The sequence below is a fragment of the Panthera onca genome, chromosome B3 (assembly GCF_046562875.1).
Source record: "Panthera onca isolate mPanOnc1 chromosome B3, mPanOnc1 haplotype 2, whole genome shotgun sequence".
Taxonomy (NCBI): domain Eukaryota; kingdom Metazoa; phylum Chordata; class Mammalia; order Carnivora; family Felidae; genus Panthera; species Panthera onca.
Window position 1 is genome coordinate 106304852 of NC_138344.1, and position 21042 is coordinate 106325893.

At 39.9% G+C, this 21042-nt stretch overlaps 1 protein-coding gene across 1 annotated transcript; it reads right to left on the minus strand.

Moving 5' to 3' along the window:
- Window positions 1-691: 691 nt before the first annotated feature.
- On the minus strand, window positions 692-20003 carry DHRS7 (dehydrogenase/reductase 7). The gene is made up of 7 exons (XM_060619959.3): window positions 19750-20003; window positions 12073-12225; window positions 8646-8752; window positions 7968-8207; window positions 5338-5460; window positions 3917-4132; window positions 692-916 (listed from the first exon to the last, which is right to left on the minus strand). Exons 1-7 carry the CDS (start codon window positions 19880-19882, stop codon window positions 869-871), a joined length of 1020 nt encoding a protein of 339 aa, XP_060475942.1. The 5' UTR covers window positions 19883-20003; the 3' UTR covers window positions 692-868.
- Between the last annotated feature and the right edge of the window lie 1039 nt (window positions 20004-21042).

The following is a 21042-nucleotide window of genomic DNA, read 5'->3' on the forward strand; positions in this document are numbered from 1 at the left end:
TAGCCACCAGGGTGGCCTCCAACTTACCCAACAAATGTTCTAGTTATTTTATTTATGTTATTTGGACTATAGCTAAACTATTAACTGCTCATAAAAAAGGAACATGTTTTTCTTGTCAAGGAATATTTGCTAATTTTCTATTGTGGCCTATATATGTTTTCTAATGTAAAGTGGTGAAGATTAAAGTAAAATTAATAATAATAACTAAAATAAGGAGTTGCCAATGGAGTCTTCCTGAGCTGAGTTTAATCCTGGCTTTACCCCTTACTAGCTGTGTGACTTTAGGAAAGTAATATACCTACTTGCTTTGAGCATCTCTTTCTTCTTCTATAAAAGTGGATAAAACCACATACCTTAGCAGGCTGTTATGAAGAATAAGCGAATTAACTCATACAAAGCAACTTAGAATAGCAAGTGGCGTATGACAGATGTTGAATAAGGATTGCTATGAGCCCTACCAACTGTTTCAAACTATAGGCATTTGGACCCATCAGCTCTTCTAAGAGTGTAAGGATCTTAGAGACAGGACTATTTCAGATACTTCTTTATATCTGCTCATTACCCCACACTGTTTCGTGTAATGTTCCATACGTTTACGTTTAATGGGTTATTATAATTATTTGGTTAGCATTCTGCTAACTTAGATTTTAAGTATATATGCTACAGTAAAATGCTTTTTTTAATCCAAGAATGTGGTATGTGTTAATACCTTTATTGCAAGATTCATGGAAATCTTCTATTATTTATTACATGTTGAAAGTTGTATCTATTAAAAAGTAAAATCAGAAGTTAGTCTTCAGTATATAAAGATTGCTGATTTCATTCTCCCTCCAGTAGCTTAAAAAAAAAAAATGCGAGTACTCCTCCTTCAGTCATGTTTTGTCTTCCAGGTTTTAAAGTAAGAGGCATCTGCATCCTGTAACAGAGAGACAGTAACATGAATCACTCTCTCTGTATATTTACCCCAGTTTTGTTTGTTTTTTGTTTTGTTTGTTTTTACAAAAAAAAAAAAGCTGTATCATTTTTCACTGTTAAGAATTCTTAGGGGCGCATAGGCAGCTCAGTCAGTTAAGTGTCTGACTTCAGCTCAGGTCATGATCTCGCGGTTGGTGAGTTCAAGCCCCACGTCAGGCTCTGTGCTGACAGCTCAGACCCTAAAGCCTGCTTCAGATTCTGTGTCTCCCTCTCTCTCTCTCTGTCCCTCCCCACCCCTCTCAAAAATAAATAAGCATTAAAAAAAGTTAAAAAAAAAAGAATCCTTATAAAACCTGGGCAAAGGCTTAAATTAGAATAGAAATCATAGTGAGAATTCTAGATCTACACAAACATATCTCTGTATCATATCTCCATATCTTAGTATCATTATCTCCTCTATCAGGTATAAACATCATTGATTAGCATCTGCTCATGCCATTTCTTAAATGCTGAAATCTCTATTATTACTCTTCTAGACCAGCATATCATACCTACACTAACTTGCCTTAATAAATACAAAGAATAGGTCAGGGTATTTAGGATTGAAGTATCTGACAGATAACTCTAAAATTATTTCTAGTTATTTCTAGTACATTGCTTAAAGAGTAAAACGAGGCAACCCAATAATCCTTGAGATGTGATATTTCATTTGGGAAGATATGCATTTACTACTTCCAAGAATTTGCACTAAGACAAAAAAATATGTAACAATTCAGTGCAGCTATTGTTCTTGATCCTGGAAAATAATATATATTCATAAAAACAAAGTTCCAGACATAATGTTCCCACCCTAAACAATAGAAACAAACTCAAGTATTATCAACAAGTACATTCAGTTTGGGATAAGCTATACTGGCATTATCTTAACATAGATGCCTTATAAGCAAATAGAAAATAATAGAAAAGAAGCAGGAGGAGAAAACCATAAAAAAAAAAAAGTGAACAATTTTTTAAAGTTTATATGGTTTTACATAAAGAATGAGGAATTTGATCTCAGAAATGGTCTTCAGAAATGAAAGGATGCCCAGTTTCTCATTAAAAAAAAAGTGATTAGCAACAAGACCCATGTAATGAGCAATATGTTAAAGATGGTGGTAAGAAGAGAAAGGCCATCATTTTAGCAAAGTCTAGATGTAATCGAATGCTTGACTTACTGAGTAATGTCTATATTTTACAGTTATATAATCTATAAAGAAAACAAATTCACATTCTTGTGGATGTCCCAAAGAGTACAACTATTATAATAGCACCAAAAGTCTAGCCCCGGTCTCCCCAACTCCCGCATCCCTCAAAAAAGTAATTTCTATAATGTATTCTTTCTCCACCCTATTGCTTAACTCTTTGATCTTTATCTATTAGTTAAATATCCTGCTACCATCAAAACAGAAACATTAACAGCAGTACGTAACAAGCAGGACATTCCAAGATGTGTTTTAAGGGCTTTCCATGTACTCACTTAATCTCTGTGACAATCCTATGACTAAGTGCATCATTAGTCTCCATTTTGTAGCCGGGGAGATTGACATAGAAAAGAAGTCTGAGACTGAGGGATGAGGTCATGGGACAGAGCTGGGATTTCAACCCAGGTAGCCTGGTAAGAGGCTCCATGATCTTAATCAGAGAGCTATCACCTCCCTAATACTGAGGACCTTCTTTCCCAACTCTTATCCATCACTGGGCACAATACCACTATACCAGCTGCCCTCCAAATTTGAAATTCAGATGTAAATCTTTGATGAAGCTCTACCTTTTTTTAAAAAGTTTTATTTAAGTAATCTTTGCACCCCCACATGGGTTTCAAACTCACAACTCCAAGATCAAGAGTCACATGCTCTTCATACTGAGCTAGCCAGGTGCCCCAGAAGCCCCACCTTTAGAACCAACCCACACTACCACATCCCAACATTACCAAAACACTTATAAATGGCTTGGTACCAAGCAAACTCGTCCATATTACAACTTAGTAGAAAATAAATAGCCCCTTCATTTTTCAAGCTCTGGACTTGGTGCATCATGGAAGTTTTATAACCTTTAAGTCTCTTTAAGCATTTTGTTTTGTTTTATTTTTTTCACTAATTATTTTCAGGATCCTTCAAAAATTGGGAACAAATTAAGTGCCTAACAATTTGTGGACTGCTTAAATAGTGGAAGGTTATATAATGATACATATGGTATGCTCCCACTGAATAATGCTCTTTATATATCAATCCCTGCTAACATTTCTAAAAGAACGTAGTAGTCATTGAAAATAATTTCACAATAAAAAACATCCACAGAAATAGCCTTTCTTTGCATAATCCTATCCATAATTTTTGGCTTAACTCATTACATTTTCTTGCTCTTCAAACATTAAATTCTTGTGATGGTCACAATTTTCTCAGAAATAGATCATAATATTCCTCACTTAGCTGTAGGAATGAGTGCCAAAAGAATGAACAATCACCATATTTTTTCAGACATGGACATTTTGGTACATCTCATGTGCACAGTGCTTCCAGAATGAGGCCAAAGGAACCAGCACTACACAGAGAGAGTGCATGATTTTTCACTGCATGGCAAGTGCTTTGACAGAGTAAAGCATGGGCTGAGGCCTCATCCTGGAGAGAAATTGGAGGGGAGGCCATTATCATTCCAAGGAGATGGTACCAGGTAGGAATTTGTGATGAAAAACAGTGGAGAAAGAAGACATACATTGGTCAATCAGTAAGTTTTTAGAAGATAAAATGACAATCTCTGATTTGATTTTACCTTGTAGAAATTTCTAAGACCAGTAGTAATTTATAGTAAACCAACAGATATGCCTGGGGAATACAACACTTCTTATATCTTTTGTATTTATGTCATAAAGTTGATGGGGAGTAAGAAAAGTTTTCAAGCGCTCAAAAATTTCATACTTTCTACAAGACTGATATGTATTAAGAATTGTATAAATTTGTCTTACCAAACCCTTCTTAAAGTTCTCAATTCGTTTCTTCCCTAATATGTTGGTCAGCCACCAGGCCCAGGTTGGCATATATTGCCACAAATATGCTATTAATAAAAAAGGGTGATCCGCAATCCAAACTTCTTTCAAATCATTGGCCATGCTGATTAACATCAGCCGCACACAACGACTGGTCGCCATCTTGTGGGACTGGGCTACATCAATGCCTACAGACTAAGAAAATGTTAAAAAAAAAGTAAGTGAATGCTGAGTATTTATCCAAGATATTTCACAAAATTTTTTAGCTATAAAGGACTCAGAGGTCATGTAGTTGACGCTTTTACTGGGACCTCATGCCCCTTAGAAGACGTCATTGGTACTGATGGGTGTCTATAAACTGTAATGTTTCAAAAAGCCTTAGACAAATCATATATGACCAGATAAGATCATGCAGGCTAAATAAAAGATGAAGGTTCTTTGCTTTTATTTACATCCCCTTTAATTTAATGAAAATTATATATCAATTTAGCAATAAATATTTTTAAATAAATTACTAATACATATATTTAGCAAATGAAATTCTATAAACCATGGAGTCCATAGTGAACAAATCTGGTGCTGCTAATCCAGTTAACACACTACCATTCTACAAATAAATAAACTGAAGCCCATAAAGGTAGTAACTCATCTGTGTTCACACAGATCATTAGCAGTAACCAGATCTTCCAAGTCACTTGATTCCCAAAACAGCGTGCTGCTTCTAGTTTACCTTACAGTCTTCACAGAAAATGTGAAAATATAAATCATATCTGTAAACATTTACACAGAAGCATAAACAGATTTATGTCTCAGCAGAAATTGATCTTCGTGGAGAAGGAGGAAAATTTCACGGTCTTTAGTGGGATTTTGTATCACTGGGTGATACTGGACTCATCGCAAGAAATTTGTCATCCACTTGCCAACTCACCATGTGCAGTCCAAGAGCTGAGGGAAGCACAGGCGTGTGGTCAGGCACAGGTGAAGCTAACCTAAAATTATTGCAATCCAGCCAGGCTTTTTCTAAGCTCCTTCACCATAGCTCTTCTTTAAAATCCCAGTAAGATTTAATGTGCTAAAATTCAGCCACACAAATCCTTTCAATGTTGCTGTAATTTGTGAAGTGATAGAAACTGAGTTTTTAAAATGTTGATAGCCCACATCATAGTGGATTACTTATAAGCAGTATCTTATCAACTTCTTTAGCCTTTATTAAAACTGAATGCTAAAGCACTAGCAGCTAAACTTAACAGCGGTCCTACTGCCATGAATTAAGTTTTGCAAATAATTCATAACACAGTAACATAGTGTAATATGTTAGAAAAAATTCTAAGCACAGTGATGCAATACCAATACATAACTACTAAAGCGTTCAAATTATTCTCCAACTAGAAGTTTTTTACCTTTGTGACTTCTTCAGACAGGGCATTCTTCACAATATTTGACTGCACAGGTCCTGGACAAATGTTAGAAACTACTATACCTGGGTATGTAGCAAGTTCAGTACGGAGGCAATTAAAAAAACCCTAATAGGCCAAAAACAAAAAAAAAACAAAAACAAAGAAAGAGGGCAACAAATAAAATTAAATACATGTATCTCATGTTTGCTATTAGCACGACATTACTTTTCTTCAACTTTTTATATGGGACGCTAGCACATTATCAAAATATGTTTTTAAATGCCAAGTAAAGGACAGGAAATCTCACTGGGCAAGTTTATTAAACATTTTTAACTCTAAGGGCAATCTAGGACGCCTGGGTGGCTCCGTCGGTTAAGGGTCTGACTCCTGATTTCAGTGCAGGTCATGATCTCACGGTTCGTGGGATCGAGCCCCATGTCGTGCTCAGTGCTAACAGGGCAGAGCCTCCTTAGGATTCTCTTTCTCCCTCTCCTTCTGCCCCTCCGCTGCTCACATTCTCCTCTCCCTCCCTCTCTTTCCCTCTCAAAAATAACTAAGCACTAGAAAAAAGACTGGGGGCAATTTAGAACAGGCATCCTCAGGCATCACCATCTTCTGGTAGGAATAATTGACACCTTCTGGCAGTGGTGGCTGACACCACGAGTTATGTCTCACGGTAGGCGCAGGACAGGGGAAAAACTATCCTCGGAGACTCTGACACACCCTCCCCACACCAGTCCCCATCTCCCTGCTTCTTTTGTCCTTCAAAGCAGTCTCAAGTGCCACTGCTGGCGCAAGAGGGAGCAAGAGGGATTAAATACTTGACAGAAATTATCATAGAGGAAGAAGTCAACTTTTTCTATTTATATGACTATTTTAACATACAATTTGTTTCAGCATTTATTTTTAGGGTTAGCAAGCGAGTCCGTGGCTGGTTAAAAATGTAATAGGATTGCTTCCTCAATGACTTTCATAAAAACAAGCTAGACCCTCTAGACTTGAAGATACTGGCTACTTCTGAACAAATAGGGAGTAAACATCTACTTCCCCTCCTCTCTTTTCCTAAATTAGGAAATGTTCCAAGATTACATTGGTATCAGCTGAGATAAGTATTGAAACGCCTAAACAGCTAATCTGGAGTGTGATCCAACATTAAAACAGTTACCAGCTCTTAATGCCAACCACTAACAAATAGCAGCTATAAGGGTTCACGCTGCCAGGGACCAACAAAGTGCCTGCTTCAGACGGACATGAAAAAAGTCTTTGTAAATCAATGAACTCTCGTATCCTTAACCTCTCTACAGCAAAAGAGGAGAGAGGACACCATGAAAGCCAATACATCATGTTAAACCTCTCCTTGTCTGAAGTCACATCTAGTATAGTGTGTGAACTTTTCAGTGATAAATAAATTCACTCTATAGCTTGTTGGGAATCAGGGAAGGAAATGTGTTCTTCCAAAAGTACTTCCTAGTCCTAGTGTTCAGCTACTGGTTTAACTAACTGGAGTCTCAACCTGCCACACTGTATAACAGGATCAAATCCAGTAATAAAACAGTGAGTCCTGGAAGGCAGGCCAGATAGCTCAGGTTGCATTTTAGTGAAAGCACTCTGCATGTCAGGAAGATACTGGGCTGCTTTCCCTCATCCACCTGCCTGAGACTTGCCCATCTGCTCTGCAGGAAGTGACTACTACCCCATTACCAAATATGGGGAAATCATCAGTGTAGCAATCTGTTTCATCACTCTCCACAACCGTCTCTCTCCACAGCAGAAAGAGGATACCCTAAAGAACCAAAGCTTCAGATCCTCATGACTCTGTGAAGGCCATTCAGCTGTTGCATCTCATTATTCCAACAGCGAAACATTCCACTTACGCTGACTTTCAACAGCATTAATTATAAATTACGTGTCTCCTTTTGGCCTTAGGATCTAATTTGTTCTATGTTACAGTTTAATAATATTTCTTCATATCCATTCTTAAGCCAATATTAAAAAGTCATTTGTTTCTATAGTCACAGCTAGTAAGTTATTGTAGCCCAAATCAAGCTTTCTCCCAGCCTCTGCCTTGGACTGGATTTTCTTCTTTCAGTGAAGCCACAGTAAATAGGGTCAAGACTAGTCCCAGTAGGGATACGAAGCCCAGTCTAATCATCCAGCGGGGAGCTCCTACTTCTGACATGAAAATGTACTTAGACTAGATAAATGCCAACTACAACGGGGAAGGAGAAAGAAGTCAGAGAAATGGGAAGGGTAAGTACATCAAGTGTGTGCGGAAGAAATGGGGGGTAGAGTTTCCATGAAGATGTGATAGAAATGAGGATGAGGGTGACATGTTGAGCAGACTATACACTTCTTTAGGGTGGGGACCATTTCTTATCTTTATATCCCCAGGATCCACTGCTATGCACAGCATGGCACAGTGTCGGTACTCAGTACATGTTTGCTGAATTAGGAAGAGGCAAGTGAGATTCAAGTCTTTTTTAGCATCTTCTGGGGATGTCCTCTACCCAAGGTCTCCTTGGGTCTCTCTTGCTATTCCCCTACATCACTGCCCCGTTCCAATGACCTCTTGCAGTGATGGCCATATCTCCCATATACATATTTAGATCAGAGCTGAGTTTGAGCAGTCTTACCCGGAGAGCATGTTTGCTGGCACAATATCCACTAGAAAGGGGCGCAGATATGATACCCAGGAGGCTATTCACAGTAACAATCTTTCCTTGTTTCCTCTCGATCATGTGAGGCAGAACACACATTGTCAAGGACAGTGTCCCTAAGTAGTTAAGCTCTATTAGCTCCTTGTAGATGTCCAGGCTGGTCTCCACAAACAAAGAACGCTGAGATCTTCCAGCATTGTTGACCAGAATGTCGATCTAGTTAAATAAAATCAGAAAAGGGGCACTTTGGGGATGACCTGTAAATGGACTGATACAATTCTTAGGGATGGCTGGTTATATTGTTAACTTGAAGAATCATTGGAATGGAATGGTGAATTTCTAGCAGTCAGCAATAAAGAGATAAAATAAAAACCACAATTCACCTACGGAATTAATTTCCCATCATAAAAATAAAAGGCACAGTGAATTTTTACCTTCTTTTGTTCTACATGAAGGAATTAGTACTTAGTAAGGTATGGAAAGTACTAATTACATAAATCCAAAGACTTAAAGTATAAAAGACTCATGGGCATTGATCTCACTGCATGGACCCATTTGCCTAAAATCCTTTAAATGACAGCACACAAAGAAAGGAATCTCTTTTGTAGCTACCTATTTCAAAGCAAGACTTACCAATTCAAAATGGCTACTTACTTTACCAAACTCCTGGAGGACCATTTTGGTAGCCGCCTCATGGGAACTTCTGTCAGTCAGGTCAAGTGGCAAAACGAGTATATCTTTGTCTTTTAAATTGCCATTCTCTAAATAAAGACATTTAAAAATTAGTGCAGAAGTTGTAAGATAGTCCAATCAAGCTTCTGGCTACTTGGTGTTAAGTTTAATACCCACCCTATAACTGGACTTGGCAAAAACTCATTTCTGAGTGGCCTTGTGGAAGAATTTCTCTCAGTGACCAAGAGGACTGGCAGTAATAAGGCAATATCTAATCAGACAAAAAGCTGGCTGGGTACACAGGAAGTAGTATGGCTCTCTTCAACTTGAATACGGACAGTCTAACATTGGAACAGACTCTACAAGAAACCATGATTATACCACAAGCTAAAAAAAAAAAAATTAGAGCTTTTTCTTTAGAAGTACAGAGATATATTTGTTTCATTATAGGCTCAGAAAGTATAGTTGCTCTTTTACACACATTAAAACATAAAAACAATTTATGCTTCACATTAGTAAGACATTCAGAGTTAACCCAGTCACATGACACACAGAAGCTTCCTTCCAGACAAGGATTCAGGGATGCAAACATGGAACAGGACACCCTCAAATTGCCAATTGAGAAACATGTTGGCCCTTTCTGTCACTACTCATCAAAAGAGTACGTTTTGAAATACAACCAGTAAAGCCAATAAGAAAGGCAGGTAGAGAAAATAAACAAGGTACAAAGGTTTTATGGACAAACTGTTAAGCTGTGAAACATCAACTGTTTTAAAAAAAGAAATGGATGGGGCGCCTGGGTGGCTCAGTTGGTTAAGCATCCAACTTCGGCTCAGGTCACGATCTCGCGGTCCGTGAGTTCGAGCCCCGCATCGGGCTCTGTGCTGACAGCTCAGAGCCTGGAGCCTGCTTCAGATTCTGTGTCTCCCTCTCTCTGACCCTCCCCTGTTCATGCTCTGTCTCTCCCTGTCTCAAAAATAAAATAAACATTAAAAAAAAAAAAAAAATTAAAAAAAATAAACTTTAAAAAAAAAAAAAAAAAAAAAAAAAAAGAAATGGAAATGCTTGCACCAGTGATCTGACAGATAAAAGGAAAAGTCAGCCTTAGTCTAGCAGACACATGCTGACATGGTTCATTTCTGCCAGTACAGAACTTGCAAGTCTCAACAGCCAGAGGAAGTGTCCCAGTGCAAAGCATAAGAGGCCTCTGAAGGCAATATTGTGAAAGAGGCCTTGTGGCCTTGCTACTGACTCTCTTTTCTGCATGGTTAACTCCATCAGCAAACTGAAAGAAAATTGTTTCAAGAATGACAGGTAGAGAAATGACCCAAAGAATGGTCTGCTTGAAAATTCAAAATTATCTCATTTTAGCTACTGTTTCATGACAAATGATAACTTGTTTTCTTTTTTTTTTTTTAACGTTTATTTATTTTTGAGACAGAGAGAGACAGAGCATGAGCAGGGGAGGGGCAGAGAGAGAGGGAGACACAGAATCTGAAACAGGCTCCAGGCTCTGAGCTGTCAGCACAGAGCCCGATGCGGGGCTCAAACTCATGGACCTCGAGATCGTGACCTGAGCCGAAGTCGGACGCTTAACCGACCGAGCCACCCAGGCGCCCCTGATAACTTGTTTTCAAGTGAACACATCTATACCAAAACCTAAACCAAAAAAAAATTAAAAATAAATAAAAATTAAAAAAAATTAACATTGTTGCTCCCTATATGAATATTACCTCAAGCTGCATTTTAAAACCTAATTCAATTCCTGTTCTTTCATTTTTTTTGTTCTTTCATTTTTATAACAAAAATCTTATAGTGTCCCATATGACTTTAATATCTGCTATTTCAGCAAAATGAAGAAGGATCCTTTCTAGTTAAATTTCTATGGTTACACACATGAATGCCATATATAAGAACCAAACTGTTCTTTCTCTAAGACAAAAGTATAAAGTACGTGGTCACTGAAAATCCGCCAGCATTCGGGGTGCCTGGGTGGCTTAGTTGGTTAAGCGCCCAACTTCAGCTCAGGTCATGATCTCACAGTTCCGTGAGTTTGAGCGCCACATTGGGCCTTGTGCTGACAGCTCAGAGCCTGGAGCCTGTTTCGGATTCTGTGTCTCCCTCTCTCTCTGCTTCTCCCCTGCTCTCTCTCTCTCTCTCTCAAAAATAAATAAACATTAAAAAAAAAAAAAAAGAAAATCCACTAGCATTTAAAAGAATTCGTGATCAGTCTCTAATATCAAGAGTCAGCACAAAATAAAAATAGAAGGCACACACAGATCAATGGAACAAAATAGAAAATTCAGAAGTAAATCCACAATTACATGGTCAATTAATCTTTGACAAAACAAGAAAGAATATCCAATGGGAAAAAAACAGTTTCTCCAACAAATGGTGTTGGGAAAACTGGACAGCAACATGCAAAAGAATGAAACTGGACCACTTTCTTACACCATACACAAAAATAAATTCAAAATGGATTAAAGACCTAAATGGGAGACATGAAACAATCAAAATCCTAGAAGGGGATACAGGCAGTAACTTCTCTGACATCAGCTGCAGCAACTATTTTCTAGATAGGTCCCCTGAGGCAAGGGAAAGGAAACAACGGCAAAAATAAACTATTGGAACTACATCAAAATAAAAAGCTTCCATACAGCCAAAGAAATAATCAACAAAACTAAAAGGCAACTAAAAGAATGAGAGAAGATATTTGCAAATGACATATCCAGTAAAGGGCTAGTATCCAAAATATATAAAGAACTTACAAAAACTCAACCCCCACAAAACAAATAAATCAATTAAACAAGGGGCAGAATTTGCAATGATGTGGGTAGAGCTACAGAGTATTATGCTAAGGAAAATACATCAGTTAGAGAAAGACAAATACCACATGATTTCACTCATATGTGAAATTTAAGAAACAAAACAAACAAGTATAGGGCAAAAAGAGAGAGAGAGGCAAACAAAGAAATAGACTCTTTTATAGACAATAAATTGATGGTTACCAGAGGGGAGGGAGTGGAGGGATGGGTTGAATAGGGGATGGGGATTAAGGAGTGCACTTGTGATGAGCACCAGATGATGTATGTGTTAATCACCATATTGTACACCTGAAACTACTATAACACTGTATGTTAACTAACTAGAAGTAAAATAAAAACTTAAAAAAAAAGAAGAAGAAGAAAAGTAGAAAGGCATCAGAAAAGAAAAGGAAGGGGCAAGAGCAGCTACTGAAGAGATGCCCAAAGAAAGAGAATTTGGATCTAAGCATTTGGAGTATCTGGAACCAGAGCAGATAATACGCCCAGGAAAATCCCACTCTTAACTTCTAAAAATCTCAAAATTGTATTTGAATGTGAATTCTGGTTGATTTCCAGGAAGCTGCTGTGGTTTTAGATTTACTCACCAAGGCACCTTCTCTTCACCCTTTCCAGCTCCTGCACTCTTCTGGCTGACAGCACAAGGGAGACTCCTAGTTTAGACAGCTGGTAAACCAGCTCTTCACCGATCCCGCTCGATGCTCCAGTCACCCATACCACCATATCGGTCAGCTCCCATTCTAGTGAGAAATAAGTGCAGCCTGAGGGCAGAAACTAAGCTCTGGATTACACCCATAAATCAAAGATTACCAAAAAGACAGTCTTAAACAATACCACAAAATATGAAGGCATAATGTGCGGAGTTTAAAAATTCTAATAGCCTAGGGGGCCTGGGTGGCTCAGTCAGTTGAGTATCTGACTCTTGATTTTGACTCATGTCATGATCCCAGGGTTGTGGGATCCAGCCCCACATAGGGCTCCACACTCAGCATAGAGCCTGCTTGGGATCTTCTCTCTCTCTCTCTCACTCTCTCCCTCTCTTTCCCCCACCATCTGCCCCTCTCCCCTGCTTGTACACTCTCTCTAAAATAAAAAAAACTTTTTTTTCACTATCCTATATTTATGGGCTTGATTCTGGTGATGTTCTCACAGGTATATACCTACCTCAAATTCACTGAGTTGTATATTTTAAATATGTAGTTTTTATGCTACTCATACCTCAATAAAATGATATAAATTTTTTTAATTAAATATCCTCAGAAAGCACCTCCTACCTAATTTTTTTTTAAAAAGCATGAATACAAATATATTAGTAACAGTTATCAACACACTGTATTATATATTCCCGACTCTTGGGTGAGTTTTCCTGACTTTACTCTAGGACAAGCCTTATAACTTGATGATCTGACTCCCAGGCTCTATTTATTTATGTATTCAATTGAGAAAAATTAGTCTAAGTGAATAAAAAGTCTATCTGAATTGCTTTCTCACTTCCTTATCCATGAAATGAGGGATTCAGATAAGATGATCACTAAAGGTCCCATCCAGTTCTGAATTCTATTATTCTAATTTCTTGCAATGGAGGTATTGATGATGAATCTGAATATACCAAGCTCTACTCTAAGGTATGGTGGTATCATTCTGGATTTTTGTTTTCCTCATTTGTCATCATATCTGATGCCTATCAATTAAAAGTCACTTTATAAAAGTGCTTGCTCCTCAAATGCCTGAGCTTTCTTCTTGGAGAATAACAGTTCACCCAAGATTAAATGCACACGATAGAGAAATGAAATGCTGTACTCTGCTTGCCCAATCATGTTCTTGTGAAAAACTATAAAAATGTTACAGCTCTAAACCAAAGAGTGGTTTATTCTCCTTTCCTCCAATGAAAAGCTTATTTGCACTGCAGGACATGAGAGCCACTGTCTATCTGAATTGCAGGGGAGGAGCTAGATGTACCTGGGCTTTTTTTTTTTTTTTTAAGTTTATTTATTTATTTTGAGGGAGACAGAGAGAGAGAGAGAGAGAGAGAGAGAGCGAGCACGCGCATGCACGCGCGCACCAGCAGGGGAGGGGAAAAGAGAGAGGGAGAGAGACAGAATCCCAAGCAGGCTCAGCACTGTCAGCGCAGAGCCCAAACTGGGGCACCAACCCACGAGCTGTGAGATCATGACCTGAGTTGAAGTCAAGAGCCTGATGCTCAACGACTGAGTCACCCAGGTGCCCCACACACCTCTGATTTTAGATCATAAACATTAAAATCAGGAAATCAGTTTACTGTTTTAGTCAAACAAGTCTAAAACCTAACTGTCGGGTTAACAGTACGAGCTCTGATTTTAGATCATAAACATTAAAATCAGGAAATCAGTTTACTGTTTTAGTCAAACAAGTCTAAAACCTAATTGTCGGGTTAACAGTACGAGCTCTGATTTTAGATCATAAACATTAAAATCAGGAAATCAGTTTACTGTTTTAGTCAAACAAGTCTAAAACCTAACTGTCGGGTTAACAGTACGAGCTCTGATTTTAGATCATAAACATTAAAATCAGGAAATCAGTTTACTGTTTTAGTCAAACAAGTCTAAAACCTAATTGTCGGGTTAACAGTACGAGCTCTGATTTTAGATCATAAACATTAAAATCAGGAAATCAGTTTACTGTTTTAGTCAAACAAGTCTAAAACCTAATTGTCGGGTTAACAGTACGAGCTCTGATTTTAGATCATAAACATTAAAATCAGGAAATCAGTTTACTGTTTTAGTCAAACAAGTCTAAAACCTAACTGTCGGGTTAACAGTACGAGCTCTGATTTTAGATCATAAACATTAAAATCAGGAAATCAGTTTACTGTTTTAGTCAAACAAGTCTAAAACCTAACTGTCGGGTTAACAGTACGAGCTCTGATTTTAGATCATAAACATTAAAATCAGGAAATCAGTTTACTGTTTTAGTCAAACAAGTCTAAAACCTAATTGTCGGGTTAACAGTACGAGCTCTGGACTGCCAGGGTTCAAATCCCGGCTCCATCACACACAGCAGTGAAATGCCCCCATGTGAGAACTTGGTGCCTTAATGTTCACAACTGGAAAACTGGATTAACAACAAAACCTCCCTCAAAGCATTGTTGAGAAAAGTAAGTTAGTAAGTAAAGTACCCCGAGCAGTATCTGACATATACTCAGTGCTTAATAAAATGTCAACTCACTATTGCTAAAAGTGTTTAACAAATAGACTTTTCAGCAGCAAAACATAGAATATTCACCCAATAATGTATGTTCTAATTTCTCTAGCAAGGGGCAATGGGGTTACTAACTATAAAGGCTTTATATGTTTTTATTATTTCCTATGTGCTTAAACACAGTACCTTATTAAAACCCTTACAAGAAATTCATGAAATAAGAATTATCTCAATTTTATAAAAAAGGAAGCTGAGGATTACAGACATTAATTTACCTCACTAGACTGTAAATTCCCTTAAAACTGGGACCCTATCTGCCTTGTTCACTATTCAGTGCCTAGCACAGAGACTGGAATATAGAAAGAACTCCATCAATAACTATTCAGTAAACACCCAACAACCCTAGGAGAGCTGGGATATAAGCCCAGGTACAGGGCCACCAGGGTGGTTCAGTCAGTTAAGCATCCAACTCTTGATACCAGCTCAGGTCATTATCTCACTGTTCATGAGTTCAAGCACCTCATCAGGCTCTCTGCTGACAGAGCGGAACCTGCATGGCATTCTCTATCTCCCTCTCTCCCTCCCTCAGTGGTGGTCTCTCTTGCATGCGCACTGTCTCTCTCAAAATAAATAAATAAGCTTAAAAAAAAATCCCAGGTACATTTAGCTCCAAAGTCCACACCCTGACCACTAGCCTATGGTGCTCACATTTTAAAATGATCAATATTTTATTTCTTTTTTTTTTTTTTTAGTTTATTTATTTATTTTGAGAGAGAGGGAGAGAGAATGCCAAGCAGGCTCTGTGCCGTCAGCACAGAGCCGGACATGAGGCTCGATTTTACAAACTGTGAGAATATGATCAATATTTTAAAACCCAACTGTTTCTTAGCCATTCAAGAAACTATAGCTTGTCTTCAGTTAAAAGGTTTCATGTAAATATCTGAACTAAAGTTGCAACCATCCTGAATACTATGTCTAGGCTGTAATTCTTTCCCATCACATGATGTACTTTTACGGAAATGCACAAGCGAGAACTTCATCAGGAATGGTAGAGTGTATATTCAGATAATAATCATTTACTCACTCACTGACTACTCACTGTTCCAAAGTTCTGCAATACTCAGTCTACAGGGTGACTCTAGTTGTTTGTAACTATTTACTAACTAGCATAGAATAAAAATTTCTCCATTTTTACACCAATAAGCAAATATTACTTAAAACCAACAATGAAAACCCCTTAGCTCATGTGTACCTTAGTATACCTGCACTTCTGGCCCCTTTCTTCCCACCATGGAGAGGAAAGCTTTTGTATTTAGCACCAACTCTTGTTTACCAATTCCACAGAAGATAGCAGAAATCATGGTCTCCCCTACAGAGTCTCTGAAAGCAGATCCTCAGAGCTGGAAGGAAACTTAGCAGTTCAACCCCCAACCCAGTTTGAGAATTCTCTCAAGGCACGGACTAATGTCTACTTAATTCCCTCACAGAATGAGGAAGCTAGTTATCTCCAAAGCACCCCCTCCTTTTTAGACTAGTCTAATCATTCAAGGGGGGCAAGGATTTTTTTTTTTGAGAGAGAGAGAGAGAGAAAGAAAAGAGAGAGCATGAGAAGGGAAGAGGGGCACAGGGAGATAGAGAGAATCTTAAACAGGCTCCACGCTCAGCACAGAGCCCCACACAGGGCTCGTTCCCATGACCCTTGGATCATGACTGAGCTGAAATCAAGAGTTGGATGCTCAACTGACTGAGCCACCCAAGCATCCCAAGGATTCTTTCTTCTACTGTGATATACCTTCAATTTCTGCTACCCAGCAGCAGTCAGCAGCAGTTCTGCCTTGTGGTAACAGAAAGAATAAAATCAGGCATGCCTCGCACATGACAATCCCTTGTATATTTGAAGAGAGCTGACGTGTCTTCCCTAAATCCTCTCATCATCTCTTGCTTCTCTAAGGCTAAATAAACACCTCCAGTGTCTATGACCTTCCCTCAGATGACATGGCCTCAGGTTTCCTCACTCTTTGGCTCACACCCCACTGCACAAACTCTAGCTGGTCAATGTTCCTATTGAAGAGAACTAGCCGCAGAAGGATCCAGGATTCCCGTGGGGTCTGGACAATGGCTGGTTGAGCCACTGCGGTGTCCCCAGTGTGCAGCACAGAGGCCAGCACAGACAAGCCTTTATTCAGAAGACATCTGTTGTGGACTGCTATTCGTTGCTTCAGCGACTACACGCCTCCCAGGCTTGCCTAATCTTTTCTGGCAGTCATTTCACAGTTCACTCCTATTGAGGTTACTGCCAACAAAAACCCGAGTTTTCCCCAGATGTGCTGCTGCTGGAAACTTTTCCTGCTCTGGACTTGTGCCATGGATTTTTCTGGATCTGTGTCAGTATCTATGATTAGTCACCCTTAGATTTCACCATGTAAGATATACGCTTGGGAACATGGAGAGTTTCTTTAGAAGGATATGTGAAAGCAGAAATGTTGGTTGCCTCCAGAGAGGCATACTTGGTGGCTGGGGGCAACTTTTCACCATAAGTCCTTTTGTATCTTTATTTTAAGTTTATTTATTTATTTTTGAAAGACAGAGAGCGCAAGTGGGGGCAGGGCAGAGAGAGAGAGGGAGAGAGAGAATCCCAAGCAGGCTCCACACTGTCAGTCAGGAGCCCAATGTGGGGCTCAAACTCACACACCGTGAGATCGCGACCCAAGCAGAAACCAAGAGTTGGATGCTTAACCAACTGAGCTACCCAGGTGCCCCTCCTTTTGTATCTTTAAATTCTGTAGTATATAAGAATATTGTCTATTTTTTAAAGTGACAAAAATAATAAACCTATGGAGAAGACAAGGAGGATTTATTAAAAAAAAAAAATTTTTTTTTTTTTACCTTAATAGAGTCTGCCTATCTTTCCAATCTAAACCGTTTTGGGAACCTGATGGGAACCTGAGTGTATCTCCATGTTCCTTTAAGTTTGTTTCATTATCACCAGCCCCCAACCTCCAGTAGTCTTTCTAGTCATTTTTTTCTTAAAAACTCCCCCAATGAAATTGTAACTCCAGATACACTGTGTACCTCACATATATCTGTGCTTTATACATAAAAGGAGTTCTAGAAAGCTTACTCTTCAGTCAATGCAGGTTTAAGAATGACTAAATTTAAAAATGAAGTTAAGGGGCGCCTGGGTGGCTCAGTCCGTTGGGTGTCCGACTTCGGCTCAGGTCATGATCTTGCAGTCCGTGAGTTCGAGCCCCGCGTCGGGCTCTGTGCTGACAACTCAGAGCCTGGAGCCTGTTTCACATTCTGTGTCTCCCTCTCTCTCTGACCCTCCCCCATTCATGCTCTGTCTCTGTCTCAAAAATAAATAAACGTTAAAAAAAAAAATTTAAAAAAAAAGGAAGTTAAAAGTTAAATTAAAATTTAAAATTTAAAAGCCATCACCATTTAACATTACAACTTTATTTGCTGAATAACTTTTAATGTGATTTATTTACTTAGATAAATGACAATGTATCAAATTAATATGTAAATTAGTCAATTTTACAAGTAAATAATAATAGCAATGTAATTAAATGCATGTTAAAATCCTTTAAAACTATTTTTCCAGCCAAAGTAAAACACTGAAAAAATTAAGTGAATTTCTTAAAAATTATTTTTGGTCACCTTAACTTTCAGTTTTTGCTTGATATGCGATAACCTGTAATTTAACTAGCTATTAGATATTCATTCAGACATTGTCTCAACGTTTTCCCTTTTCAGCACTTGACATGACTAATGGATCAAATAACTTCTACAGAATTAAGTTTTAAAAAGAAATTATTTGTATGTAATTCTCAAAGTCCAAGTTAACATAAAAGCACTCAGGATCAAATGTAAATATCCACAAAGTAGCCACAAGGCAGCCATCAGGCAAGAGAAGGTCTGATCAAGAGAGGGTCTGACAATCCCAGCCATCTATCTGCCTGCCACACGTTGACTTTGCACAGGTGTAGTGTATTTTCCATGAACTCAATAATGTCAGCACTCCAGATGTTATACCCAAGAAAATGCAACGAGAGAAATGAAATACTAAGGAATAAGATTTTGTCAGGTACAGTTGAGCTTTGAAGGGACACAAAACACTGTACCATCTAAGTTTTTGTTGGTTGGTTGGTTGGTTTGTTGTTGGTCCTCAAGAACCTGTTTTGACATCCTTGAAAGCCATATGGCTCCCCTTCCCTCCCAGACCCGTTTTGAAAGCAATGTATTATCTTCTGAACTGCTAGCCATCACTTCCAAGTAAACTTCCTCACGTGCTTTTTGGGTATTTTCACACAGGAAACTAGGTCCAGGGAAAGTCCACTTCCCTGAGCCCTTATGGATCCAAAGCCTAGCTCTGGCTGGGTCATTTAATGTCTCTGAATATTGGTTTCCCCACCTGGAAAATAAGATCAATAACGCCTGCTTTGTAAGAGTCTCTGTAAAGGCTGGAGGTCGCGTGTGTAAAGGGCGGTGCCCATTGCTTTTAGCGCAAAGAACGCAGTAGTAAACGACGACCAAATTTCAAGCAGGGCACAGATGAAAGTGGGATAGGCAGAATGCCCCTCAATGTGCCTGTAATGATCTATCTCGGGGCAAAATGCCAATCCAGGTCTTTCTAGGGGGATAAGTAGGTAGGTAGGTAACTCCGGGTTATTTCATTTTATTTCACAACTCAGAATGAGGGAACAACTTCAGGATGTAGAAAAACCGAGCTCCAGTTCTCGAAAGGAGGCTCCCGTACAAACTCAGGGGACTGGCAGTGTTTCTCGGTATCGTCGTCCGCGCACGCAGCAGCAGAATCCCTGGGAGCCTGATTAAGAACTTCCAGCACTCAGGGCGCCCCGCCCATTCCAGCGCCCTCTGACTTTGGCAACCAGGCATGTCCTCCCTGACCCGGACGAAAGACAAAGGGGCAGACCCGCCTTCTGGGCCCCGGCTTTTTCCTCCCCCACCGGCAGCCCCAGGGAAAGGCACGGAAGCTCCACGCCACCCGGAGGGAGGCGGGGACAGCGGGGACGGGTGCCCGGAACCCGACCTCCCACTCTGGAGGCGCGGCTGCGGGTCCTCACCTGGGCGTCGCCCCTGCCACTCGGCCCACAGCAGGGTCAGGTCGCCATCCGCCCGCAGGAAGCGCAGCAGCTGCACCACGAGCGCCAGAAGCGCGCAAAGCGCCAGCAGCCAGAGCAGCAACTCCCAGCTCATTGCGGCCGCGCAGGCCCGGCCCCGCCTGGGGAAACACAGAACCCGTATGAGCCGCGGCGCGGTGCACGGAAATCAGCGCGGCCGCCTCGTCGCGGGCCGGAGAGCCGCACCGCCCCGGCTCCGCCCAGAGAGTGGACAGGAGGGAGGGGCGGTCTGGGCGCGCCGCACCACCCGGCTGGGAGCCGCGCCCCGGGCCGCGTGGAGGGGGCTGGAAAAGCCCGCACGCCCCGCCCAGTGCCCGGTGCCGCGCAACTGCTGAGCATGCTTCGCCTGCGTGTACGCCTGAAGAAGGGTTGCTGCTGAGACGCCAGGCGTGGGTGACTTAAAGACTCGGCGGTACTGCCGGTACTACCGTAGCCACAAGGTTTGTAATATCAAGAAGGATTCTTTAACAGTTGTTTTGAGGGGATATAGTTCCAAGGCTCGGGTTGTGTCAAAAGGAAGAGCACAAAGAGTCCAACCTATGAATGCGACTTCCTCCGTCCTCATCTTCCTTAACTAAATAAACCCAACAAACTATCAAACTGTTTTCCACCCCACCCCCAATTAACCGGGTCTCTGGAGTTGGCCCCTTGATTTAAATACGGAAAACAATGTTGCATAAGACACTTGCCTTCTTGCTGGAGGAGAAAGTGCAGTTTCGGCCAAGATTGTCCATGAGCACCAGATCTAGGAGCAGGATTGGGGACCTGAGCCAAGCTGGTTCCGTCCTCAGCAACCCTAAGTAAATTATTTATCTTTATGTACTCACAAACAGTAGGGAGGTTTAAATAAAAAAATGTAAAGGGCACAGTAGTTCATACACAATAATCCATTCTTTTATAATTATGAGAATTCATCCTCATTTATTATTTATTGTTTCCATTATAATTATCACATCTTAGAGTCCAGCCTGAAAGACAAGGGCTTTGTTTATAAACTTCTATATCCTGGACCTATAGAATTACCCTTGCATGTGAAAGCAGTAAGAATGTTTAAATTGTGATGATATGGTTCTGATTCTCCAAGGAAGATGTACACTAACTAAACTTGGATCTTGGCTGATTGCTTACCTCTCTTATAACTTGGTATAATATTGATCAAGAGCTGACCTCTTAACTTGTTACCTTTGCAATATGGGTTTTATCTTTCTTATGATACGTGAGTTTTAAAATAAGGTG

Coding starts and splice junctions, on each gene's coding strand:
- DHRS7 (XM_060619959.3), bottom strand. CDS start 19,882: ATGAGCTGGGAGTTGCTGCTCTGGCTGCTGGCGCTTTGCGCGCTTCTG. Junction 8,753..12,072: donor GGTGAAGAGAAGGTGCCTTG/GTGAGTAAATCT, acceptor GTCTTTATTTAG/AGAATGGCAATTTAAAAGAC. Junction 4,133..5,337: donor TGTCTGAAGAAGTCACAAAG/GTAAAAAACTTC, acceptor ACATTTTCTTAG/TCTGTAGGCATTGATGTAGC.